At 40.7% G+C, this 22,075-nt stretch overlaps 1 protein-coding gene across 1 annotated transcript in view; it reads left to right on the forward strand.

The window, feature by feature from the left end:
• Positions 1-241: 241 nt before the first annotated feature.
• The window catches only part of arhgap36 (Rho GTPase activating protein 36), a 43,434-nt gene continuing 21,600 nt past the window's right edge, over positions 242-22,075 (forward strand). The window contains exons 1-2 of the mRNA XM_034236970.1: positions 242-398; positions 18,139-18,207. Of these exons, the coding sequence (XP_034092861.1) occupies positions 263-398; positions 18,139-18,207 (205 nt within the window). The 5' untranslated portion in view covers positions 242-262. The remainder of the gene's footprint in view (positions 399-18,138; positions 18,208-22,075) is intronic.

The raw sequence follows: 22,075 nt of genomic DNA on the forward strand, positions 1-22,075 counted from the left end.
GGTACTGAGTGTTGAGAAAGATATTGGATTGCTTCATACATGCAGACTAACTATCAACACATGCACGAGAGGAATGATGGTGACTACATGAACTCAAAACCTCCATTACGTCCCACAGTCTGACGTCACATATGAGAGAGAGTGGGAACTTGGTGGTCTGTTGATAATGTTCCCTGATTGTTTCTCCTTTAATGCTCTGGTTTCTGGTTGAATAACGTCTGATAATCATCCCTTCCTTCAGGGGGACCACACGTGGGCCACCATGTTGGGTCAGAGCGTTCGTCTGCAGCCGGTTCCGATCCAGAGTCTGTCGGAGCTGGAGAGAGCCCGGCTGCAGGAAGTGGCTCTGTATCACCTGGAGGAAAGGGACCTGGAATTCAAGATCAGCATCCCCAAAGGTACGGGAACGTTTCCTCACTTCTGTACGTCCTCGTTACATTTTTGGGATTATTTGAAGCTAACGCAGTACTCGCCTATGAACTGTTGGTGCCAGGGCGTTCAGTGCAACACAAAAACGTCCCAACTTGGGATCAATAAAGTACTTTCTTATGTTGTCTTATCTGGAATGAACTTCCTGCAGAGATCTGCATTGCTGCTTCCATCAACATCTTCAAGTCTTCATTAAAAACTCACCTGTTCTCCATGGCCTTTGACCCCTAAACCATCACAGTCCCCCTGCTAACCCTAACCCTATTATTTGCCCTTCTTGTTTGTTTGTTTCAAAAACTGATTTGAACCCCCGTCTCCTAAATGAACTCGGTCTATTGGCGCGTTCACACCGAGTACTTTTTCCACAATAGTTCATCAGAACTCAGATATATTTGCATTCACACCAAAAAGCCCCTTGAACTAAATTAGTTAATCAGAACCTTTTTACCCCCTTTTCAGTCCCTGCTAGAGAGCAGCGACTTTCGTGGGAGAAAAAGGTTCCTATGTCTGATAGGCTGGGCGGATTGCAAACCACGCCCCGTAAACTCCAAAAAGTTTTGTTGAGCTGCCATTTTATTATCCTTGCATTAGCATTATTAGCATTAGCATTAGCCCAGCGCAAAAACGCAGAGAGACTAACTTATGGCAACACAAAAGAAAACATGGTGGAGATGAGGAGGTGTTGGAGTTCTGGCGATTTACTCTGAAGGCTTCAGTAGAAGCTGCTGGGACTCCCAGCAGCTTCTACTGAAGCCAGTCCCCAACTCCGGGGACTTCCGGCCGGGGACTTCGGGCGGCAGTATACGCCGTGAAGTGGTTTGCGGCCTGCCAGTAAACCCAAAGCAGAAGAAGAAGAAGTGACGTCAGCGGCTTCATTTTCCTAATCCTCCCTCAGGGACTTATTCCGGTGTGAACACGATCTGTACTTAGTTCATGAGAACTAAAGAGTTCTCATGAACCTTTGTGTGAAAAGAACTTGGTGTGAACGCCCCTTATGTGAGTTTACAGAACTCAGTATATTCTCACGTAAGGTATCGTAAGAAACCCCTACTTACATCAAAACACACTTCGTGACATTTTTAGAGAAGTTTGTTTTAATTTAGATTCAGATAAAAGTTGTTTTTAGTAACACCATAGATCAGGAGTTAACAGTAGCATCTTAATACGATTAAACATTTACCAAACTGATGAGAAGAATTCAACAAAAAAACCCAACATACAAAGTCAGTATTACAAACACTGAGTCCCTCTAACCCACTGTCCTTTGAAATGACCTGAGTCTGTTAGTTTATTAGTAAAGCAGTAGCACCTGGCTGTTTGAAAACTAATGTTCATTCAGTTTTCCTTTTGGTTGACTGCACTTATTGTGAGTTACAGCTAAAAAGCGTCAGATAAATGAAGTGTAATGCAACGTTTTTAGACTTGTTTTTCACAATTTTAAGAAGTGTTGTTATTGATTACCTGCCTTTAGGGATTTGGATGCAACCCATCAAGATTTAAAGGGAATGATTCAACTTAAAAGAAACAATACATCATGTGTAATTAAGTGTTAGAAGTTCTGTTTTTTTGGCATTTGGAAAGGGCTACATTAACCATTTTCGTTTCCCTCCATTTTTGGTGTTATGCTAAGCTAACCAGCTATTAGCTGTAGCTTCCGATTAAGTGTACAAACATTGCTAGTGGTATCAATATTCTCTTCTATCTCTTGGAAAGAAAGCAAGTTATGTATTTTGAAAGTTTCAAACTATGTATTTAAGAGTTAGCTGCCAAATGGAAACCTTTTTTAATTCAAGAAACACCTGGCTTGGTCTTCTGTGTGTAATACCTTTACAATTCAAATTATACCACAAAAGCTTGTTCTCTCAGACTTTGGAGAACCCATTCCTGTCAGTAATGTGATGTTTCTTGATGGATGTCTCCACTTCCAATGCTTGTCTTGGTTGTCTTGGAGAGCAGAGGTTAGAGCAACAAGCCTGTGATAGCGTTGGTTAGATGTTCCTCAGAGTTTCATCCCCCTCCTCCCGTAAAAAGCCAAGGTTGAACGGAGCCATAACAGTGTGTGAGTGAATCTGAGGAATGAGTGTGTGGCGCTGAGGATCAACTCTCTCCGGTCAAAGACAACATTCTCCACACATGTGTAAGCAATCTGAGCCGTGAGTTATGATAAAGGAGGGCAGAGGGTGTTCCATGTGTCTTGGTAGATATCTCAAGTTAAGATGCTTAAAGAATGACCGATGTTCTGATGAGGAGGGTTTAAAAGCGTCTCCTTGATCTTTGCTCTTTACCTGATATGGACATATATGAGTAATCCCATGAGACCCGGAAGTTAGCATCGCTCTGGTTCCCTGGACCGAAAGATAATGGGATTTTTCCACTGGTTCTTGGATTATTGCAGAACACAGCTTTGTGGCAAACAAGAGTTTCTTATATGTATACATTTGGTTCAATAAGATAACCTAAACAAAGGACATTTTTTAAGCGTAAATGCATTTGAGTGAAAAGCTAACTGGCCAGCTAGCGTAAAAGCTAATAGTGGGGTATATACTGAAGTTTTTTTAATGATATAGAACAAAACAACCTTATTTCATGCATCTAACAACACAATCTATTCCAGATTTGGGGTTTTAAGAGGCGTGGCTTTAAAGTTTCAGTTGATAAGTGCATAAATGCAGCTTAAATGCATTTGGCCGGAGTGAAAAGCTAACTGGCTAGCTTGCGTAAAAGCTGTGTGGAGGTATTTAACCCTTGTGTTCGAAAGCTGTTACAGTTCACGGTGTTCGCGGGTCAATTTTGACCCATGATTTATCTCGGTCCAAAACACTCAAAAATAATGACTATCATCCAATATTGTTTTAACTACATCATAACTAACTTATTATGCATTCATAACCGTATAATCCTATTATTATTTAATTGTATGGCCTTAAAAAACATTACACCACATATTTAAGTAAAACATGTGATTAAATTCACTCATTATATTTCCTATAGTGAAGACGGTGGATCATTACGTTATCTGACTATAATAGGATAATATTAGAATACAATCTCCCCCAAAAAAAGTTTAAATTATTGTTACAGTGGATGAAGGGGGTGGGGTGTCTAAAGTCAAAGATGAATCTTGATTGGGCCAAATTTAACCCCGAGTCACCCACAACAATGCTGCTGGGTCTCCCCAGACCCGAACACCAAATTATACACTTTTTTTTTTTTAGAGACCTTCAGACTTGGCTAAAATTGTCAAAATCAGTTCTGTAGTGGCTGCTGTGGGGGATAGCCTTGTTCCGATACAAAAAACTAAAGCGCAGTTATTATATAATTTTAACTTGAAACGGGTCACGGGAGACCCCGAACACAACATAAGGGTTAAGGTCATTTAGGTCTCTAATGTTCCTTATTTTAGGAATCTAACAAACAATCTATTCCAGTAACCCAGTGGTTCCCAAACTTTTTCGGTTGGGTATTGGAAATATTTTCGGGACCCCCCCAACCCGGTTCCCATCTATATTGGTAGGATTCATTTTATATTGTTGTAAAAACATTACATTTTCTCTGCTAATAAGAAGAAGATACAAAGATCCAACTATAATTTTATATTTTATTATTATTACACATGAACAAAAGTGCTTGTAATAGATACTGTGAATTAATTTGGCCTAATTAAAACTGGTTGGCCTTCTTCCCTGAGTAGTAAGGCAAGGCAAGGCAAGGCAAGGCAAGGCAAGGCAAGGCAAGGCAAGGCAAGGCAAGGCAAGGCAAGGCAAGGCAAGGCAAGGCAAGGCAAGGCAAGGCAAGGCAAGTTTATTTATATAGCACTTTTCAACACAAGGCAATTCAAAGTCCTAGTAGATTTTTAAATTCAAATTTCTTTAAGGAAAATATATTACTATTTCTACTGCAGGTTGCAAACGATCACATCCTATTCCACACGAGCTTATCAATGACTTGTGTGTGCTTGCTTTCCCTTGCAGATCTTCTCAAAGCGGGGCTGTTGTTTTGAAACTGCCCCTCTCAGTTCATTCTCAATGTTCAGCTTTGATCTGCATTTCGTTTTGATGGCAGCAACAGCAGAAAACGCCTATCTCACACAAGTAGGATGTTGCAAAAGGCCCACAGCTCTCTGACCAATGAGATATTTTCAAGCAGTGTTTGTTTACAATTGAATAATAATAATAATACATTTGATTTATATAGCTGCACTTTAAAAACAACGTCATCTCTCAAGGTGCTTCACAAAGCTAACAGGAGAAAATAATAAAATAAAAAAATCTTCCCGCGACCCCCCTGCAGTACCTCCGCGAACCACCAGGGGTGAAAACCACTGCAGTAACCCATTGATTTGGATAAGAGGGAACCAAAAGTGCAAAAATGCTGACAGATTTGGGGGTTTTAAGAGGCGTGGCTTTAAGGTTTCTGTTGATAAGTGCAGGATTATTTCACAGGCTTCCACCCAAAAAACATCACTCTCTCTGAGTGAGAAAAGGTTGTCTAACTGCCATATCAGCATCGGAGTTACATCACATCCTGTCCAGTCTGATATCACTTTGATAGCAGCAGGAAATCCCTCAACACTTTGCTGCAGCAGCCGTTCCTCTTGGATCTGCTCGCTGCTTTGAACCCATTGTTTTTATGCATTCTTATCCGTCTGCAATCTAAAGAAATCCAGCCAAGAAAGAAAAAGATATCTTCACCGACACGCCGTATATCTTTCAAACACCTCGCAGTCTGCAGACGGGGAGGTTCTGCTCCTGTCTATTGGGTCTGGAGGAGTCGCTGACGTCTGGAGGATAACCGTATCGAGGCTGATGCGAAGAAACAAACACTGCTGGTGTGTGTGTGTGTGTGTGTGTGTGTGTGTGTGTGCGCGTGTGTGTGTGTGTTCTCCTATGCGACCAGTTTTTAAGCTGCTTTTCTCAGACTCGACGGCTCTTGCCCACGATGTTATTATCTTTTAGGGTTTTAAAACCTGCTCAACCTTTGTCCACCTTGCTTATTCACACATTATCTCAAATGATTATTTATGCTTCAGCTCATCTGCCAACATGATTTTTAACACTACAAAAATATATTTTTCTTACTTTCTGTACATTTTTCTCCAAACCTACAAATAAACTGAATCTTTAACGTCACTTGTAGTTTTCTTATGTGTTGAAAGCATTTTCTTACCCAAAAACATTTACAATGCTTATTTTTTATTGTGTTTCTAAAAAAACATGTCAAACCTGCATTACATCCATGTTTGCTAGCTTACATCTTCTTCTCTCGCTGCTTTAACCCTCCTGTTGTCTTCGGGTCAAATCTGACCGATTTACTACTTTCATCAATCCTAACCTTTTTCTTTTACATTCGATTGCATTAAGGCTTCATGATACGTGGGTTTGCTATCCTGGCTCCAAAATGGTGGAATGAGCTCCCCATTGACATCAGGACAGCAGATAGCTTCTTCCGGCGCAGACTGAAAACTCATCTCTTTCGACTCCACTTCGAGCGATAGAATTACTAACAAAGAATTATTAACAAAGCACTTATATACTATTCTATAACACATAGGTGTGAGCAAGCTCTCTGATTGGTCAATAGGCATGTTTGATTCCACGATCAAAGAACGGTCAAATAGAACGTGCCTTTTCACAACAAGTCAGTATCCCTCCGCGTCTGAGAAAAACGGTATACCCTTGGCCTGAAAAGCAAACTCCAGTACAGGCGTACGGACCTCGGCGCAAGCGCCTCGGTCCTGCCGCAGTACTGTCGTACCAATAATGACGTTAAAGAACGGCCTCTCGTGTATGATTGCTTAAATAAAGGACTGGCTTATCTAAAGCCAGTTGAGTAGCACTTGAAATGTTTTTGCTCTATGAAACCTGATGTACTTTATGATTCTGTTTTCTTCAAGGTTGTATCTTGTTGGTCGAACGCACTTATTGTAAGTCGCTTTGGATGCAATGTAATGTAATGATATCCTTCACAGTAGACATTTGAACATATACAATTGCTGATCACCACTTTCATTGAATTTTGGATGATTTAGTCAACTTTGTAACACCATGGTGTTCCCGGTCAAAGATTAGTAACCATCCGGATCAGATAAAACACACACACACACACACACACACACACACACACACACACACACACACACACACACACACACACACACACACACCACACACACACACACACACACACACACACACACACACACACACACACCACACACACACACACTCTAGATGTGTTCCCCCCCTTATGTGCCCCTCCCCCCACATGGATCACACCTGGCACACAATACATGTTCAGTGTCTATTCTTTGTATATTTACTGCAGTTGTTCATGTATACCAGTCGTCTGATACAATATGTACAGTTTGAAAGGGTGTTGAATGAAATTGAGATTATGATGAATGGTTTTTGTGTTAATGTAATAGCAGTTAAAACAGGACCGGTCAAATTTGGCCGCGAACTCCAAAGTAAGGGGGGGGGGGGGGGACACGAAGACAATAGGAGGGTTAATTGGTGCAGTACTCCACCAGTAGGTAGATGGAAAAAGTCAAAGCCATCTGGATCTCCTCATTCATGTGATGATGCACACAAAAAATAAGGAACAAATGGAATAAAACCGTGGCTTATCGCACTACTTTGGCTGGAAAAACCCTCAAATGAACCTATTTTATCCTCAAACGCTGATTAAGAGATGTAAACACAACCTTGGCATCTTCCCTTTCTTAATTGATAGTGTCTCAAGTGAATCTCTCTTTAAGTGGTGGAAACAAGTTATCGAGTCAGGGCAACATCCTGTGAGACTCCACTCACCCCCGCTCTCCTCACTTTCGGGAAGTCTTCGTATTTCCTCATATAACCTTTAGGGATGAATGTGTACTCCCATCAGGTCAGGGTTCAATTACACTGTTAGATTCATGGGAAAACACATCATTCATCAGTCACTGATTGTTCGTTGTTTCCCGGCATTCAAATCAAGGAATAGATACCCCCGCATATTATAGATGGAACAATCTGGGATGTTTGGGAAGATAATAGGAAACAGACCCTTCCTTAAAGTAATGATGTGTAAACACCAGTTTTACTAACCCCCCAAAAAAGGCATCTCGTCTCAGAGGGAGCATGCAGAAGACAACATGCATTCATACGACCTCTGATTGTATTACAAGTGAAGTAGTTTAGGGTAACTTAACAACAAATGTATCAACACAAGTCAACACTATTTGTTGAAATAAAGAAATAATACTAAACGTTGGCAAATAGACTTTTATGTGAAGCTTTCTGCTATGAAAATGTATGAAGCTAAGCTAACCCTAACCTAAGAGGGTCACACGTAACCACTCACAAGCCCACTCTGACCCCTCCCGTGACCCGTCTGCTGGGCCCTCTCCGGGGTTCAGGTTCCCTCAAGACTGGGACTCTGGCTCCAGCTGCCCCACCCACTGCAGGGGTAGACATTAAGGGTGAAATGCCACTGGCCTTCCCGGCCGGTGGAATTGTATTATCACTGGCCCCACCATTGTAACCACTGGCCCGGAGCATTCGTCCACCAAAAAAAAAAACGACTAATAATGAAGAAAATTAACACATTTGTTGCAATAGTCATTTATGCACTAACTACATTACTACTTGTACTACAACATTTGAATCATCAGTTCTTCCTCATTTTCCTCAATTGTTCATATTTGGTTTATTAAAATAATGATATTGTGGTCATTGTTAAAAAATGTCTGCTATTATTATGAGTATTATTATTTGTATAATTAATTAATTAGGAGTTAGACATGTAATGACTATGTAATTGATTTGATTAGAACCTTCATTCTCCTAAACTGCTGGGACATTTCCCTATAGCCAATACCTTTATTTTCTACTCTTCACTTACTTGTCAGCATAGGTCGGCATTAATGTACAGAGCCGGCAGAAGACCTTGTTTATATTGGCATCATATTGAGAGGTGCAGCCAGTGACGCGTCCTGAAACCAGGAAGTAAGCTGCTGGTTCCCTCGACAAAAAGCCATGGGATTTCTCCACAGGGTTTTGGAAAATAGCTGGAAATAAGGTCTGTGGAAAACAAACCTGTTTGATAAATGCACGTTTTGTTCAGCCGGATAATCTCCACATGTCTACCCTACTTTTATAATTTTCTAATCATAAATCTAATCGATAGATTATAAAAGGGTTTTAGGATGCGTCACTGCACTAGAAGCCAACTCCATCGATCAAGCTGAAACTTTCTCTCCCTCTTCTTCTCATGCTCCCTGTCACTCTCCTTTAACTCCTCCGGTGACTTTCTTTTATTTGAAGATTGTTTTTTGCCCGGCGCTTGGCCGGTTACCGCTGGTATTAAAAACATTTTGGCGAATGGTTAGGTGGCGCGATAGTCTGTAGTGAAGGAGCGCGCTCACGGGAGCCTGCTCGCGCTGCGCTCCGCAGCAAACAGCTGTTTGCTTTTCCCCCAACAACGACAACCGACTCACGGAACGCTTTGTTGTAGCGTTGATAAACGAAACAATTTAACTAAATTGCTAGTCAAAATACCAATACCACAGGAACATTTTTTTAAAAAGCAATATTTTTAGTGGCCTGAGCGGCAAGTGGAAAGTACGGCTCATTCCCAAACCGCCCCCTACACCCTACCCCTCCGTTTGCACGTTCACGCAGAGGGTCCGCCATATTGAGGGCTGTTCCAAAGCAACGAGTGTGGAGGGGAGTGGGCTAACAAGCCCTCAAACAGCGAGTCTGCAGCGGTGCTGATTTGACTCCGGTCTCTACCTGACCGGAGTCACGCTGTCCGTCAGGAAACACGCTGTTAACAAGTAGTTCCAGCAAACATCCACTGATAAACTACGATGTTAACAACCTCATGATAACCTCATATCTTTTTAACTTAGGATCAAACCTGTGTTTAGTCTAGAAAAAGGTAAATGTGTGCATTTTATTATAAAGTTGTGTATATTTACAGACCGTTGCAAAAACTAAGAAGCTTATAAACATCAGGTTTAAAACTAAAAGAGCTTTGAAACACAATGAAAGATGTTTGGAGTTTTATTTGAGTTATTCATTTAAACTTTTTGTCTAAGAGATGCTGATTTGAAACCGTTGTTACAAACAGTTACGGCATTTCCTGTTTCTGCCGGAGAGGGGAGGCCGTCCCAAAGCTTGCTGCTGTGTTTTACTCCCTCCATCTGACAGGAGGAGCCTCGTTGAGCTGCGAGTGTGGCTACAGACGGAGTTCACTCCATCACGGAGGGGTAGGGTCGAGGGAGTGGTTTGGGATTGGGCCTACGTTATGCTGGCCCGGGGTGTCTAAATAGTGCTTCCGGGCCAGCGGGCCATTTATAATGTCGAGCCCTGCACTGGGACCCAGAATCCCATTCTTCTGCTGACTTCTCTGAGGACCATAGCCCAGGATCCCCTCAGCCTACAACCAGTCACAAGCACACACACTTTCCAGAATTGGTCCAAACACCTTTAAAAACTCATATTTGACCTTATGTTGAATCACACACACCCACCCACAGATCTTTAGGCCCGTGCAACTTATTCTCCACCGAGAACCCAAAACCCCAATCCAACACAAAAACCTAAGCCTTAAACTGACTGTGATGACATTTTCTTTATAGCGTGTCTTATTTTTTCATCTCTTGTCATCTATTTTCTCCTGCAACGTAATTACCCAATAGAGCATGCATCCTCAAACTACGGACTCCGGTCCGGATCCGGACCGAACCACCACTGTCTCCGGACTCTGAGCAAATTATACTTTTCATATGTATTATCTCTCTGTATTATATGTGAGACATCGCCACAACGCATTCGCAACGAGTCAAAATTCTCCGCTATGTCCACTGCAAACAGCGCTCTGCATGTCTGACTGTTCCACTGTGTTCCACCTGTGTGTGTCAACGCTTTGGTCCAATCACATTCAGCATCCATGTCAGCGTTTCCCCCCCCCAAACAATCTGCGAATCAGAGGCACAGTAGGGCGGGTCTTCGCGGACTGCGGGTGGGAAAAATGTGTGTGTCTCTTTCAACCTGTCTAAGTCAGAGCGAGAATTAAAACAAAAAAAATTCAGAGCGAGAGTTAACAGCTCATCTAGTTCCATCTGTACTGTAGCTAGTAGCCTAGTTTCACATACCGGGGTGGCAACTGACACCCTAAAAATAGGCCTTGCCACCCCAGCTGCCACCCCAGTTGGCAGCTTTGTTTTGAAAGAAAAGTTGTGGCTCATCGGACATTTATGAGAGAAAGTCTCTAATGTCCGAGTGCAAGTGAATGCAGCACAAGATGCACGTCATGTAACCCCTCCCCCGGTCCTGGCGCGAGCGTCGACATACGATTGGCGGCGATTTCATTTTGAACTGGACGGCGCAAAACGAGAAGCATTCGGACCCAAGCGCTGAAGGAATGAGGTATTTGCGGTCTACACTGACAGAGAAGAGACTGTCAGTGTGGCTGTACTCAGCATTGAATCAAAACGCACTGAAGCTGTTGATCTTAATACGTTTGTGAGGCGTTTTGCTGAACAAGATGGTAATCGCCGCATTCAGCTGTAATAGACATGTCAACTTGATGCTCTGCTCACGGATGAGCATACACAACTATTAAGATGATGACCTTACGTGTGTAAATATGTTTTTTTCTTTGAGGGGGTCTGCTCCCAAAAAACTGTTTTAAGTCCTGAGAAAGTCAAATAAGACGGTGTGTAAAACTACACTGCCCAGCCAAAAAAAAGTAACCACTTTGATTTAACTAGGCCAGTAGGTAAGGACTTTCCACTGGATAATAACTGCAGTATAAAAGAATGCATGACTGAAGTGATGGAGACCATGTTGAAGGCAAACACAAAGAGGAAATAACAGGTCAAATCAAGCAAATCCCCTCTCAGATTCCACAGCAACCAGAAGAACATAAAGACTGGCTGGTGATTTGATTCATCAGCTTTGTGATGGAATAAAAAATGCACAGTGCATTTCCTTAGCTGTGGGTGAGTCCACTGACACCACTGACAATGCTCAGTTGCTGGTGTTTGTGAGTTGTTATGATGAGGCAAAGGGGGAGTTTGTTGAAGATGTGTTGGGCCTGACGAACCTCAGTGGACACACAAGGGGGCAAGACATTTATAAAGCAATAATGGGAATGCTGAATGAAAGAGGGTGCAGCTGCCTTTATTCATAACTGTGCAGCTCTTACTCTGCGACTCTGAGGGGTCAAGCACAGAAACAATAACAATGAAAACGGCTGCATACAGATTATTTTTGTTTTTGCAACCTCGTGTTAAGAATCTTGTTGCAATTGTTTAAAAGTTTGAATGACCGTAATAAACGGACCTTTGTCTTATTGAAACATTTATTTTGGACCTTTAAGATTTGTATTTGAGTACCCCTGCAATAGAGGCTTATCGAATTTACATAAGGGATAATTACTGTGTTAGCATTTGCACAATGGTGACAGATCTCTCGTTGGCTTAAAAACAACATATTTTGTACGTCACTTAACGCAGGGATTTGCTAATTAACATCCACGCCTTTAGCAGTTCTCAGACTCCATAGCATGTGATGTCTTTACGTTGAAAGTTTACAGATGTCATGAACGCAGGAGCAGTCTGAATCGACTGCGTGCAGACAGAGATGTGTGAGGAGGTGTGGGAACATCCACCCTCAGTTTCTCCCCTGAGGTTAAATCCTGTCTCAGCAACACTTCCCGCCACTTTACTTCTTCTCAAGGTTCTTTGTCAAACTAACAGCTACAGAGCAATTATGTCATTGAAAATCTTAGGTCACAGGCTTCTCCAACAATGCAACACAATAATACAGATAAGCAGACAATATTAAAACAATATTAAAGTATATTATATTAAAAGTAATACAAAAAGAAAAATAGTTTGGAGAAAAGAAAGTGGAATAGTGCAATACGAGTCTATTAGATAATAGATACATAATTACTAAGCAGCAGATGCATGTTATGAAATTGTTTCAGCATCACTCTTTCCATTACAAATACATTTCTTCACCGTATCCCAGTCTTTCCTCCTCTTCATCGCTTACTCTCGTCTCTTTTGTCTATTTACCTCCCTCAAATGCAATATAACCCCTTCACTTTCTCGTACAAACACACTATTCTTTTTTCATTCAGCGTTTCACGTATACAATCATAGACAATACAATATTCTCTGTAAGCCTTCTATAGTTTACAGTGAAATCACAAATGAAACATATTGTGGATAATACAGAGGCCTCACTGACCTTCAAACCGTTACCTCCTGCATTAAACCCCTTCACTGTCTCGTAAACACACTATTCTTTACACCTTCATGGCCTCAGTTATGGTGTTTAATAGCAGTGGTGGAAGTATTCATTTACTGAGTGAATTTGTGCATGCCACGGTGTGTTAGTTCGTTTCTTTGGCGCAGTGCAGGAAATTCTTTGTGAAGCGTGTCAGAAGTTCTTCGGACGGTTTTGGTCTTATTTGGTGTTTTTGAGAGTTCATTCTCATGCCCCATTCGCTGAAAGGCTGCTCTACGGGGACTGAGAACTAACTCCCCGCTGCCTCTGATCTTCTGTCTGTCTTCAACTCTCTCTGACTTTGTTTTTCCTAACAGAGTTCATCAGTTTCTTAACCTAATATATTCCTAGTTTCACTGAGAAGTTGCATCTACTGCATGTGTGTTTAAGTAGAAGTAGAACACCTTACATCAAGCATCTTTGAAGCATCCTAAAGTTAAAATGTCATATTGAAATTATACGTTTCGCCTACACCAACATAAATGATTTAAAAACTGCAGGAATGTGCATTATAATCAGTGGCGGCTCCGGAGTGTTTTTGTTGGGTAGTCTATGGTAGGGCTAACCCATACAGTGGGGGGGCTCAAGTCAGTATTTGCAATGTAATTACATACACGCCCCCTGGACAGTGAAACGCCACGCGTGAGGTTTAGATTATTTCCCTGTCTCAATCAAAATGGAGCTGTACGAAATAAAACGGCACATTTGTCTTGTAGTAAATAAAAAGGGATCCCTGTGAACGTGACGTATGATAGCACACGTTGAAGATCCAAGGGGGATACTGAACGGCGGTTCCGATTGATCTCATCAGTAAGGCATGACGCAGACCCAACGTTTCGTTGCTCTGATTGGCTGTAGGTCTATTCAAATTGCATTCGGAGGCATTTTGATCTGACCGCGGCCGCGCTGATATTATAACGCCAGAGAATTTCCACACCTTTAGTGTATAAAACTCCCCCACTACTTAGACTATTCCTTGCACCCCTCTAGCATAAGCCCAAATGGTCTCAACCATATTGCGTCAGTAACGTGCACTTGTTGTTACAGCAGGATCAGTTTGTGTGTTGTGGACACGACCCGTATAGTTTCGCAAGCAGTGTTCTCAACATTTAGCATTTTGCTTATTATTTAATTGAATTTGCTCACTTTAACATCATTTTTCATGGTCGGGCTAAGGTGGGGCTAAGGTGGGGCTAAGGTGGGGCTAAGGTGGGGCTAAGGTGGGGCTAAGGTGGGGCTAAGCCATTTCTTGGTATGGCTGTAGCCTACCCCAGCCATACCCTGGCGCCGCCACTGATTATAAAGTACTTGGGCTGTTTTCACTCCATGTGTTTGCCTTGATCTGTCATTTTAGCTCTCTGTGCATTATGTAATAATACACACACACACACACACACACACACACACACACACACACACACACACACACACACAGACACACACACACACACACACACACACACACACACACACACACACACACACACACACACACACACATCATGTATACATCACTTCAGGGGACATTACATTGACTTACATGCATGTCCTGGAGACTTATCCTAACCTTAACCATAACCAACACATGCCTTACCCTAACCCTTATCCCTAATCCTAATCCTAATCCTTAACCTAACCAAGTCTTCACCCTAAAATTAATGATTCCCCTCATGGGGACCTCCAATTTGTCCCCATAAGGGAGGTGAGTCCCCACACGTGACTATGTAAACAGATTTAGGTCCCCACAAGTATAGTAATGCTAGAACACACACACACACACACACACACGTGCACGCGCACGCACACACACACACACACACACACACACACACACACACACACACACACACACACTGAGGGATTAGCCTTTCCTGGAGGTGGCGTGTGTGTGATGGGAGGAGCCGTGCGCTTTGGAAATAAACTTTAATTTCCTGCAGTCATGGGAATTTGACCCTTTTATCCCGACATGCTCACACACACATTCACTACGATGAAAATACTCTTTCTTCTCTTACGTTTTAATTACGTTCTCTCTCATCTGTGATTAAGGGGCGAATAAGATAATTATTTCTATATTTAGAGCCCCAAGTTATTCTGGTTTGTGATTTTATTTTTGCGATGCCGGGAACTCCGATGGTTCCTTAATAGGGAAAAGACCCCGATGTTGAGTTAATGATTTCTAAACACCGGCTTGGTAACCTAAACAATGGCTCCGTCCACATAAACCCAGTCAGAGGAGGAGGAGGATGTGGAGCTCGTAAAACAGAAGCACACACCGTTAAAACACAGACACAGAAAAATGCTGCTGCATAATATGCCCTCTCAACATTACCCACTATATTTAGGCATTGTTTTCTGCTATTAAACTCCACTGTTGCTGCCACTGGTTTCAATGTGTGGCTGGTAATCCTCAGGAATGTGGAGTAAACACCAAACAAACAAGCAATGCTGGTTTTCAGACAATCCAAGATTAGATTCAATTGCAAATGGGTCCTATTCTGCTCATTTTCAGGATCATACTTGTATGTAGTGTCTCTACTTTAAAGAGTCCTCTCCTGTGTTCAGGTGTATATCAGTATGTAGTGTCTCTACTTTAAAGAGTCCTCTCCTGCTGATGTTCAGGTGTATATCAGTATCTAGTGTCTCTACTTTAAAGAGTCCTCTTCTGCTGATGTTCAGGTGTATATCAGTATGTAGTGTCTCTACTTTAAAGAGTCCTCTTCTGCTGATGTTCAGGTGTATATCAGTATGTAGTGTCTCTACTTTAAAGAGTCCTCTTCTGCTGATATTCAGGTGTACATCAGTATGTAGTGTCTCTACTTTAAAGAGTCCTCTCCTGCTGATGCTCAGGTGTATATCAGTATGTAGTGTCTCTACTTTAAAGAGTCCTCTCCTGCTGATGTTCAGGTGTATATCAGTATGTAGTGTCTCTACTTTAAAGAGTCCTCTCCTGCTGATGTTCAGGTGTATATCAGTATGAAGTGTCTCTACTTTAAAGAGTCCTCTCCTGCTGATGTTCAGGTGTATATCAGTATGCAGTGTCTCTACTTTAAAGAGTCCTCTCCTGCTGATGTTCAGGTGTATATCAGTATGTAGTGTCTCTACTTTAAAGAGTCCTCTCCTGCTGATGTTCAGGTGTATATCAGTATGTAGTGTCTCTACTTTAAAGAGTTCTCTCCTGCTGATGTTCAGGTGTATATCAGTATGTAGTGTCTCTACTTTAAAGAGTCCTCTCCTGCTGATGTTCAGGTGTATATCAGTATAGTGTCTCTACTTTAAAGAGTCCTCTCCTGCTGATGTTCAGGTGTATATCAGTATGTAGTGACTCTACTTTAAAGAGTCCTCTCCTGCTGATGTTCAGGTGTATATCAGTATGTAGTGTCTCTACTTTAAAGAGTCCTCTCCTGCTGATGTTCAGGTGTATATCAGTATGTAGTGTCTCTACTTTAAAGAGTCCTCTCCTGCTGATGTTCAGGTGTATATCAGTATGTAGTGTCTCTACTTTAAAGAGTCCTCTCCTGCTGATGTTCAGGTGTATATCAGTATGTAGTGTCTCTACTTTAAAGAGTCCTCTCCTGCTGATATGTAGGTGTGTATCAAGTTTTGAATTATAATTTGCCTCTCTCTTCCGAATTTTCTCACATACTGTACACACACACACACACACACACACACACACACACACACACACACACACACACACACACAATGTCCCTTTGTCTTTCATGTCTGGGTCCGTGCAGCCATTAAGCGAAGCGGCTATTTAAACCAACAACACCTATTGAAATGCTCCGCTTTATTCTGGGAACAAAGCAAGACGTACAAGGACTAACGGGAGTGAAGCTGATAATGAGGGTGGGGTTTGTTTTCAGAGAAAGGGGTGATGATAGAGTGTATGATGTTAAATTTAGCGCTGAAAAATGTATATTTTCATGTATATATGTGTGTTTGTGTAGCGTTGAGCGGGCATCTTATAAATCAAACACACTTACATAAATGGAAATTAGACATCAATACTTATTTTTCTGACGACTTTTTACTTTGACTTCTCACATGTTGAACCCAAATACCTGTACTTTCTACTTCTTACATGTTGAACTCAAATACCTGTACTTTCTACTTCTTACATGTTGAACACAAATACCTGTACTTTCTACTTCTTACATGTTGAACTCAAATACCTGTACTTTCTACTTCTTACATGTTGAACACAAATACCTGTACTTTCTACTTCTCACATGTTGAACCCAAATACCTGTACTTTCTACTTCTTACATGTTGAACTCAAATACCTGTACTTTCTACTTCTGACATGTTGAACCCAAATACCTGTACTTTCTACTTCTTACATGTTGAACACAAATACCTGTACTTTCTACTTCTTACATGTTGAACTCAAATACCTGTACTTTCTACTTCTGACATGTTGAACCCAAATACCTGTACTTTCTACTTCTTACATGTTGAACACAAATACCTGTACTTTCTACTTCTTACATGTTGAACTCAAATACCTGTACTTTCTACTTCTTACATGTTGAACTCAAATACCTGTACTTTCTACTTCTTACATGTTGAACCCAAATACCTGTACTTTCTACTTCTTACATGTTGAACACAAATACCTGTACTTTCTACTTCTTACATGTTGAATACAAATACCTGTACTTTCTACTTCTTACATGTTGAACTCAAATACCTGTACTTTCTACTTCTTACATGTTGAATACAAATACCTGTACTTTCTACTTCTTACATGTTGAACTCAAATACCTGTACTTTCTACTTCTTACATGTTGAACTCAAATACCTGTACTTTCTACTTCTTACATGTTGAACCCAAATACCTGTACTTTCTACTTCTTACATGTTGAACTCAAATACCTGTACTTTCTACTTCTTACATGTTGAACTCAAATACTTGTACTTTCTACTTCTCTCATTTTCCAAACAGCTGGTTCCTTTAGTCTGAATGTGTGTTTGGTGCGTGATCATTATTCTTTAGAGTCATTGCGTGCCTATTGATTTGAACACGATCCGTGTATCCATCATTTCCTGGTCTTCTCTAAAGAAGAGGGACCAATGGAAACGTTGTCATGTTGTCGTTGTTCAGCATGGAAACATTCATTAGCTAACAATGACATTATTGTTCTATTAATATAAAGGGAGGTCAGGTACTCTTTAAAACAGCTGCTAGTTATGGGTACTTTTTACTGAAGTACATTTCAAAGTCTTTACTTTTACTTGAGTAAAGAAGTTTAGTCAGTACTTCTACTTTTACAGAGTACTTTTAAACACGAGTACTTCTACTTGAGTAAAGGATGTGTGTACTTTTGCCATCACTTATCGAGTGGTACACAGCCCTCATTGTTCAAGCATAACTTATCATTTTATTCATGGTCACTTTTTTGTTTTTCTCTCTCAGAAATACACAAACGGAGGAAATCTCTACGCAGGAAGTTCGACTCCTTTTCGAAGGAGAAGAAAGAGCGAGGTGAGTTTGTCACACTAACAAGGTCAGGTGTGGTTAAACACAAAACCATCTGTTTTTCATAGAGTCCCTACATGACCCCCGTCACAAAATGTGTTTGTGACGGTAGATAATACAAACACAATGTGCCTTTCAGAGGTTGAAGCAGCCGCTGACGTCTTGTGGCTTTTACCACGAGCGCTCTCACATTCTCGGAGTGTTTATAAAGGACGAGAGTCTCAGAGCGTTCAATGTCTCTGCGTCGTTTCCTCTTTATTTCAACATAAACTGATAAATGACACAAACTCCCACCATGCTGTGTCATCTAACTAATGTGAAAACAAACTCCCTCCCTCAGTAGTGTGCTTACGTACCTGCATTACTGGAAGTATCACGTTTTAAAGTACTATTTATTTTATATACGTTGGGCATTGATGTCATTTCTGTCGTTGCTCATAGTATATTAAATCACATTAACTCAGTGTTGGACTATCTTGAAATAAATCATAACTACAATTTGATTATCTCCTTACTTACTGCATTTTAAGTGATTCATCTCTCTTGGACAACTTCAAGTTTATTTATATAGCACATTTTAGCAAGAGGAAACTCAAAGTGCTTTACAAAGAGACATATAAAAAGCATTAAGATATAGCGCAACTGAAACGCATTATAGAAGGACATTTAAATAAGTCCTTAAAAAGCCAAGAGAATGCAAATTAAAACTGCAAACTGACCTAGAATAACACAGGTATAACATAATGAATAAAAGTGACAACAAGTGTAAAATATGAATAGAAAATTATATAATTACAAAAGATACACAATATATTTCATGTATGTTTTTTTCCTATTGTCAGACAGAGAAATAGTCACATTTAAAAAATAAAAATCTTTAAAAAAAAATTACTTATTTTTATGGTTTCATTTAATTTTTGAAAACATTGACAACAATGAAAATATGAAATTGTATTTTGTTTAAATAGATACAAATTGGTCTGATACTACCCAAAACTAAGTGGTGTTGGGTAGGGATGCATACCGGTATCACCGAAATACCGGTTACTGGTGGCTACGGTATACCGTACCGAAATCAGATCCGGTTTCGATACTTTAAAAAAAAAAAAAAAAAAAATTAATTTTAATTAATTTTAAAAGTGAGTCCGTGGCCTGTGATGGCGGGTGTTATAAATTAGATTGCATAATCGTTTTTCTTCATATTTTATGTATTTTTCATTGTTTGTTCAATACTAGAAAGGTAAAAGTCCCACAAATGAACTGTGATGGGATTTGTTTTCTCTCACCAGTGAAGGCAAATGTTGATTTTAAAGATGAGATTTGTTTGTTTGTGCAATGCCGAGATCTCATGACCATTATTCTATTATGTATTTGTTCTCTAGTCGAATCTCAGGTTTAACATAAATTATAACGGTGCTATAACGGTCTGTTTGCATTGACAAGATGTGCTATTCACGCGGCACACCTGATGGCCGGTGTTATAAAAGATATTCCATAATCGGTTTTCTTCATATTTTGTTATGTATCTTTCATTGTTTGTTCAGAACTACAAGGTCCAAGAAGTCCCACAATTGAATTGAATATTCATTTGACATGTTAACTATATCGTAAAGCGCTTCATGGGAGTAATTGTGGGATGATACATTTTCAAAGTATCACGATATGTATCGGTTGAGTATCGGTATCGTTCAGTGGTATCGGTATCGTAAAAAAGTCAACGATATGCATCCCTAGTGTTGGGTTTACTTTCATGCAACAAAATCAGCTTTCAAAAACATCTAACTACACAATTCAACCTCTAATCTACACAGGTCCTCAAAGGCATCACTGTCTGTCACTTGCCTCCATCTTTATACTTTCTTTCTCTTCTGCTTTCTTTACCTCCACCTCTTCTTTACCATCCTGCTCTGTGGCTCCAGCCTCTCATAAAGAGATGTTCTTATTCTCAGGTGATTATCAGAACAGTGCTTGGAGTTACGAGCCAAAACAAACGCCACACACACACATTCCCAGGCTCTCTGCGGCGCTCCTTAAATCCTGGCTGCAGCCCACAGGGATTTAGCCGAAGCTAACCTTGCTAATCAAAACACAGAACATTGGGACCTGGCAGCGATAGAGCTGGCTCTGCTCCCTCTGCTCCTGAAGGCATCTCCGTGTGGCCTTCAGGGACCAGCAGTAAGGGAGATAGTCAAACTCTGCTTGGGTTTGCACTTCTGCACCGCTGGCAAAATCACTGCATGAAGTCAAAGCTTCCAAAAGCTAAAGCTAAAGGGAGGTTTCATCAGGCAGGAATTTAAGATTGGAGCTAACTGACGCTCAAACAGTTTATTGTGATGTCTTCACTTTTAAATCTAAGACTTAAGATGCCCAAAATATCTCTCTTTTTCAGTCATTGTAAGTAGGTAGTGTTGTTGGACAGAGCTTCAGCGTTGACGTATGCAGATGTAATGAGTGCCAAACGTTTATTTGGATGTCAAAATGTTATGGGTTAACGGCATGCTCGAAGCTAATTAGACAATGTCTGTTATTACGCAGTATAACCTGAAGGAAGGAGGGTTTTTTACGGGGGGCAAAAAGCCAAAATGTAGTTTATTTGTGTAGTCTAGACCTTTCTTTTCAAACAGAAGCTGCTCAGAGGCATACGTGTAAATAAGAAAAGGCAATACCCATAATGTAATATTGATCTTAATGTGATAATCAGTTTCATTAACCATCAATAACTCTGAAAATAGCTAACTTTAAAGTCTTTGCGGTCATTTTAGCCAGCTTAACTGCCAACTCCAGACATAATTATGGTGTTGCTCTTGATTATAACCACAAAATACCCAAACTAGCTGTTCAAATGACAAGAGATGGATGAAGACGTTTCAAATCCTGCTTATTTTACTCCATTGACCTGGCTAATGGCTACATAAATCAGACATAAGTAATAACTTTAGTTGGAAACCCCACCACTGTGAAGTTGGAAAAGGGGGTTTCACACATGATTAGCTCATTCAGCCTCTTCGCCCCTCACTCCACCTCCAATATTTGTGTTTTTACTACATTGTTTTGCGGGAAAGGTTAGGAAGTTCCTACACTTCCTATAGTTTGCTTCTGTGTTGTTTCACTGGGGTTTACACAGAGGACATCCTGAGTTAAGTCAACATACATTCACTTAACTCAAGACCCCCTGAGGACCCATTTTCACAACCAGCTGCTGACGGGGTGATGGAGGAATAGTACTGAGAAACTTCTAAATATAATACCTCCTTCATTCTTCCAGGAACACACAATGACCCGAGGACCAGAAATACTAAAGCAGTGACATTCCTGAACAATAAGAGTGGGACACACAGAGCTGTCTTCCTGTCTGAGTTTAGTGTTTTACTTTCAACAGGGTCAGGTCCGGAGGGGTCTCATCAGTGAAAAACTGACTGTAGTAATCATGACTACTGGGGCCAAGGTTTTAAATGAACTGAGGTCAGGACTTCATATCCCCTATACTGCAAAACCCATAAAACCCCGTAATCCTGTGGTACGAAGGAAATATAAGATTATCAGACGAGTTATTCATGCATTTCTTAATAAATATCATATTGGTTAATTTGTATGTATATTTAACTGTCAAATGTATTCTTATTGTCATATATATAATTCAGGTAGAGAAATACTTTCTGGCCAACTAAGTCTTTTTCCTAAGGGGTTTTATTGCAATGAGTGAGCACTTTACACAACAATGAAAATAAGTACTGCTTTGAAACAACTGCTTACTACAAATACTCCTATTCAGGTTGATTTTAAACGCACACCCTAAAAACCTCCACTTTATTCACCTTTCTTATAAAAGTTTAGTAGTGAAACCTCAGATCTCTCGGTTGTCTAAATATCCCGT

Source organism: Gymnodraco acuticeps, unplaced genomic scaffold, assembly GCF_902827175.1.
Source record: "Gymnodraco acuticeps unplaced genomic scaffold, fGymAcu1.1, whole genome shotgun sequence".
Taxonomy (NCBI): Eukaryota; Metazoa; Chordata; class Actinopteri; order Perciformes; family Bathydraconidae; genus Gymnodraco; species Gymnodraco acuticeps.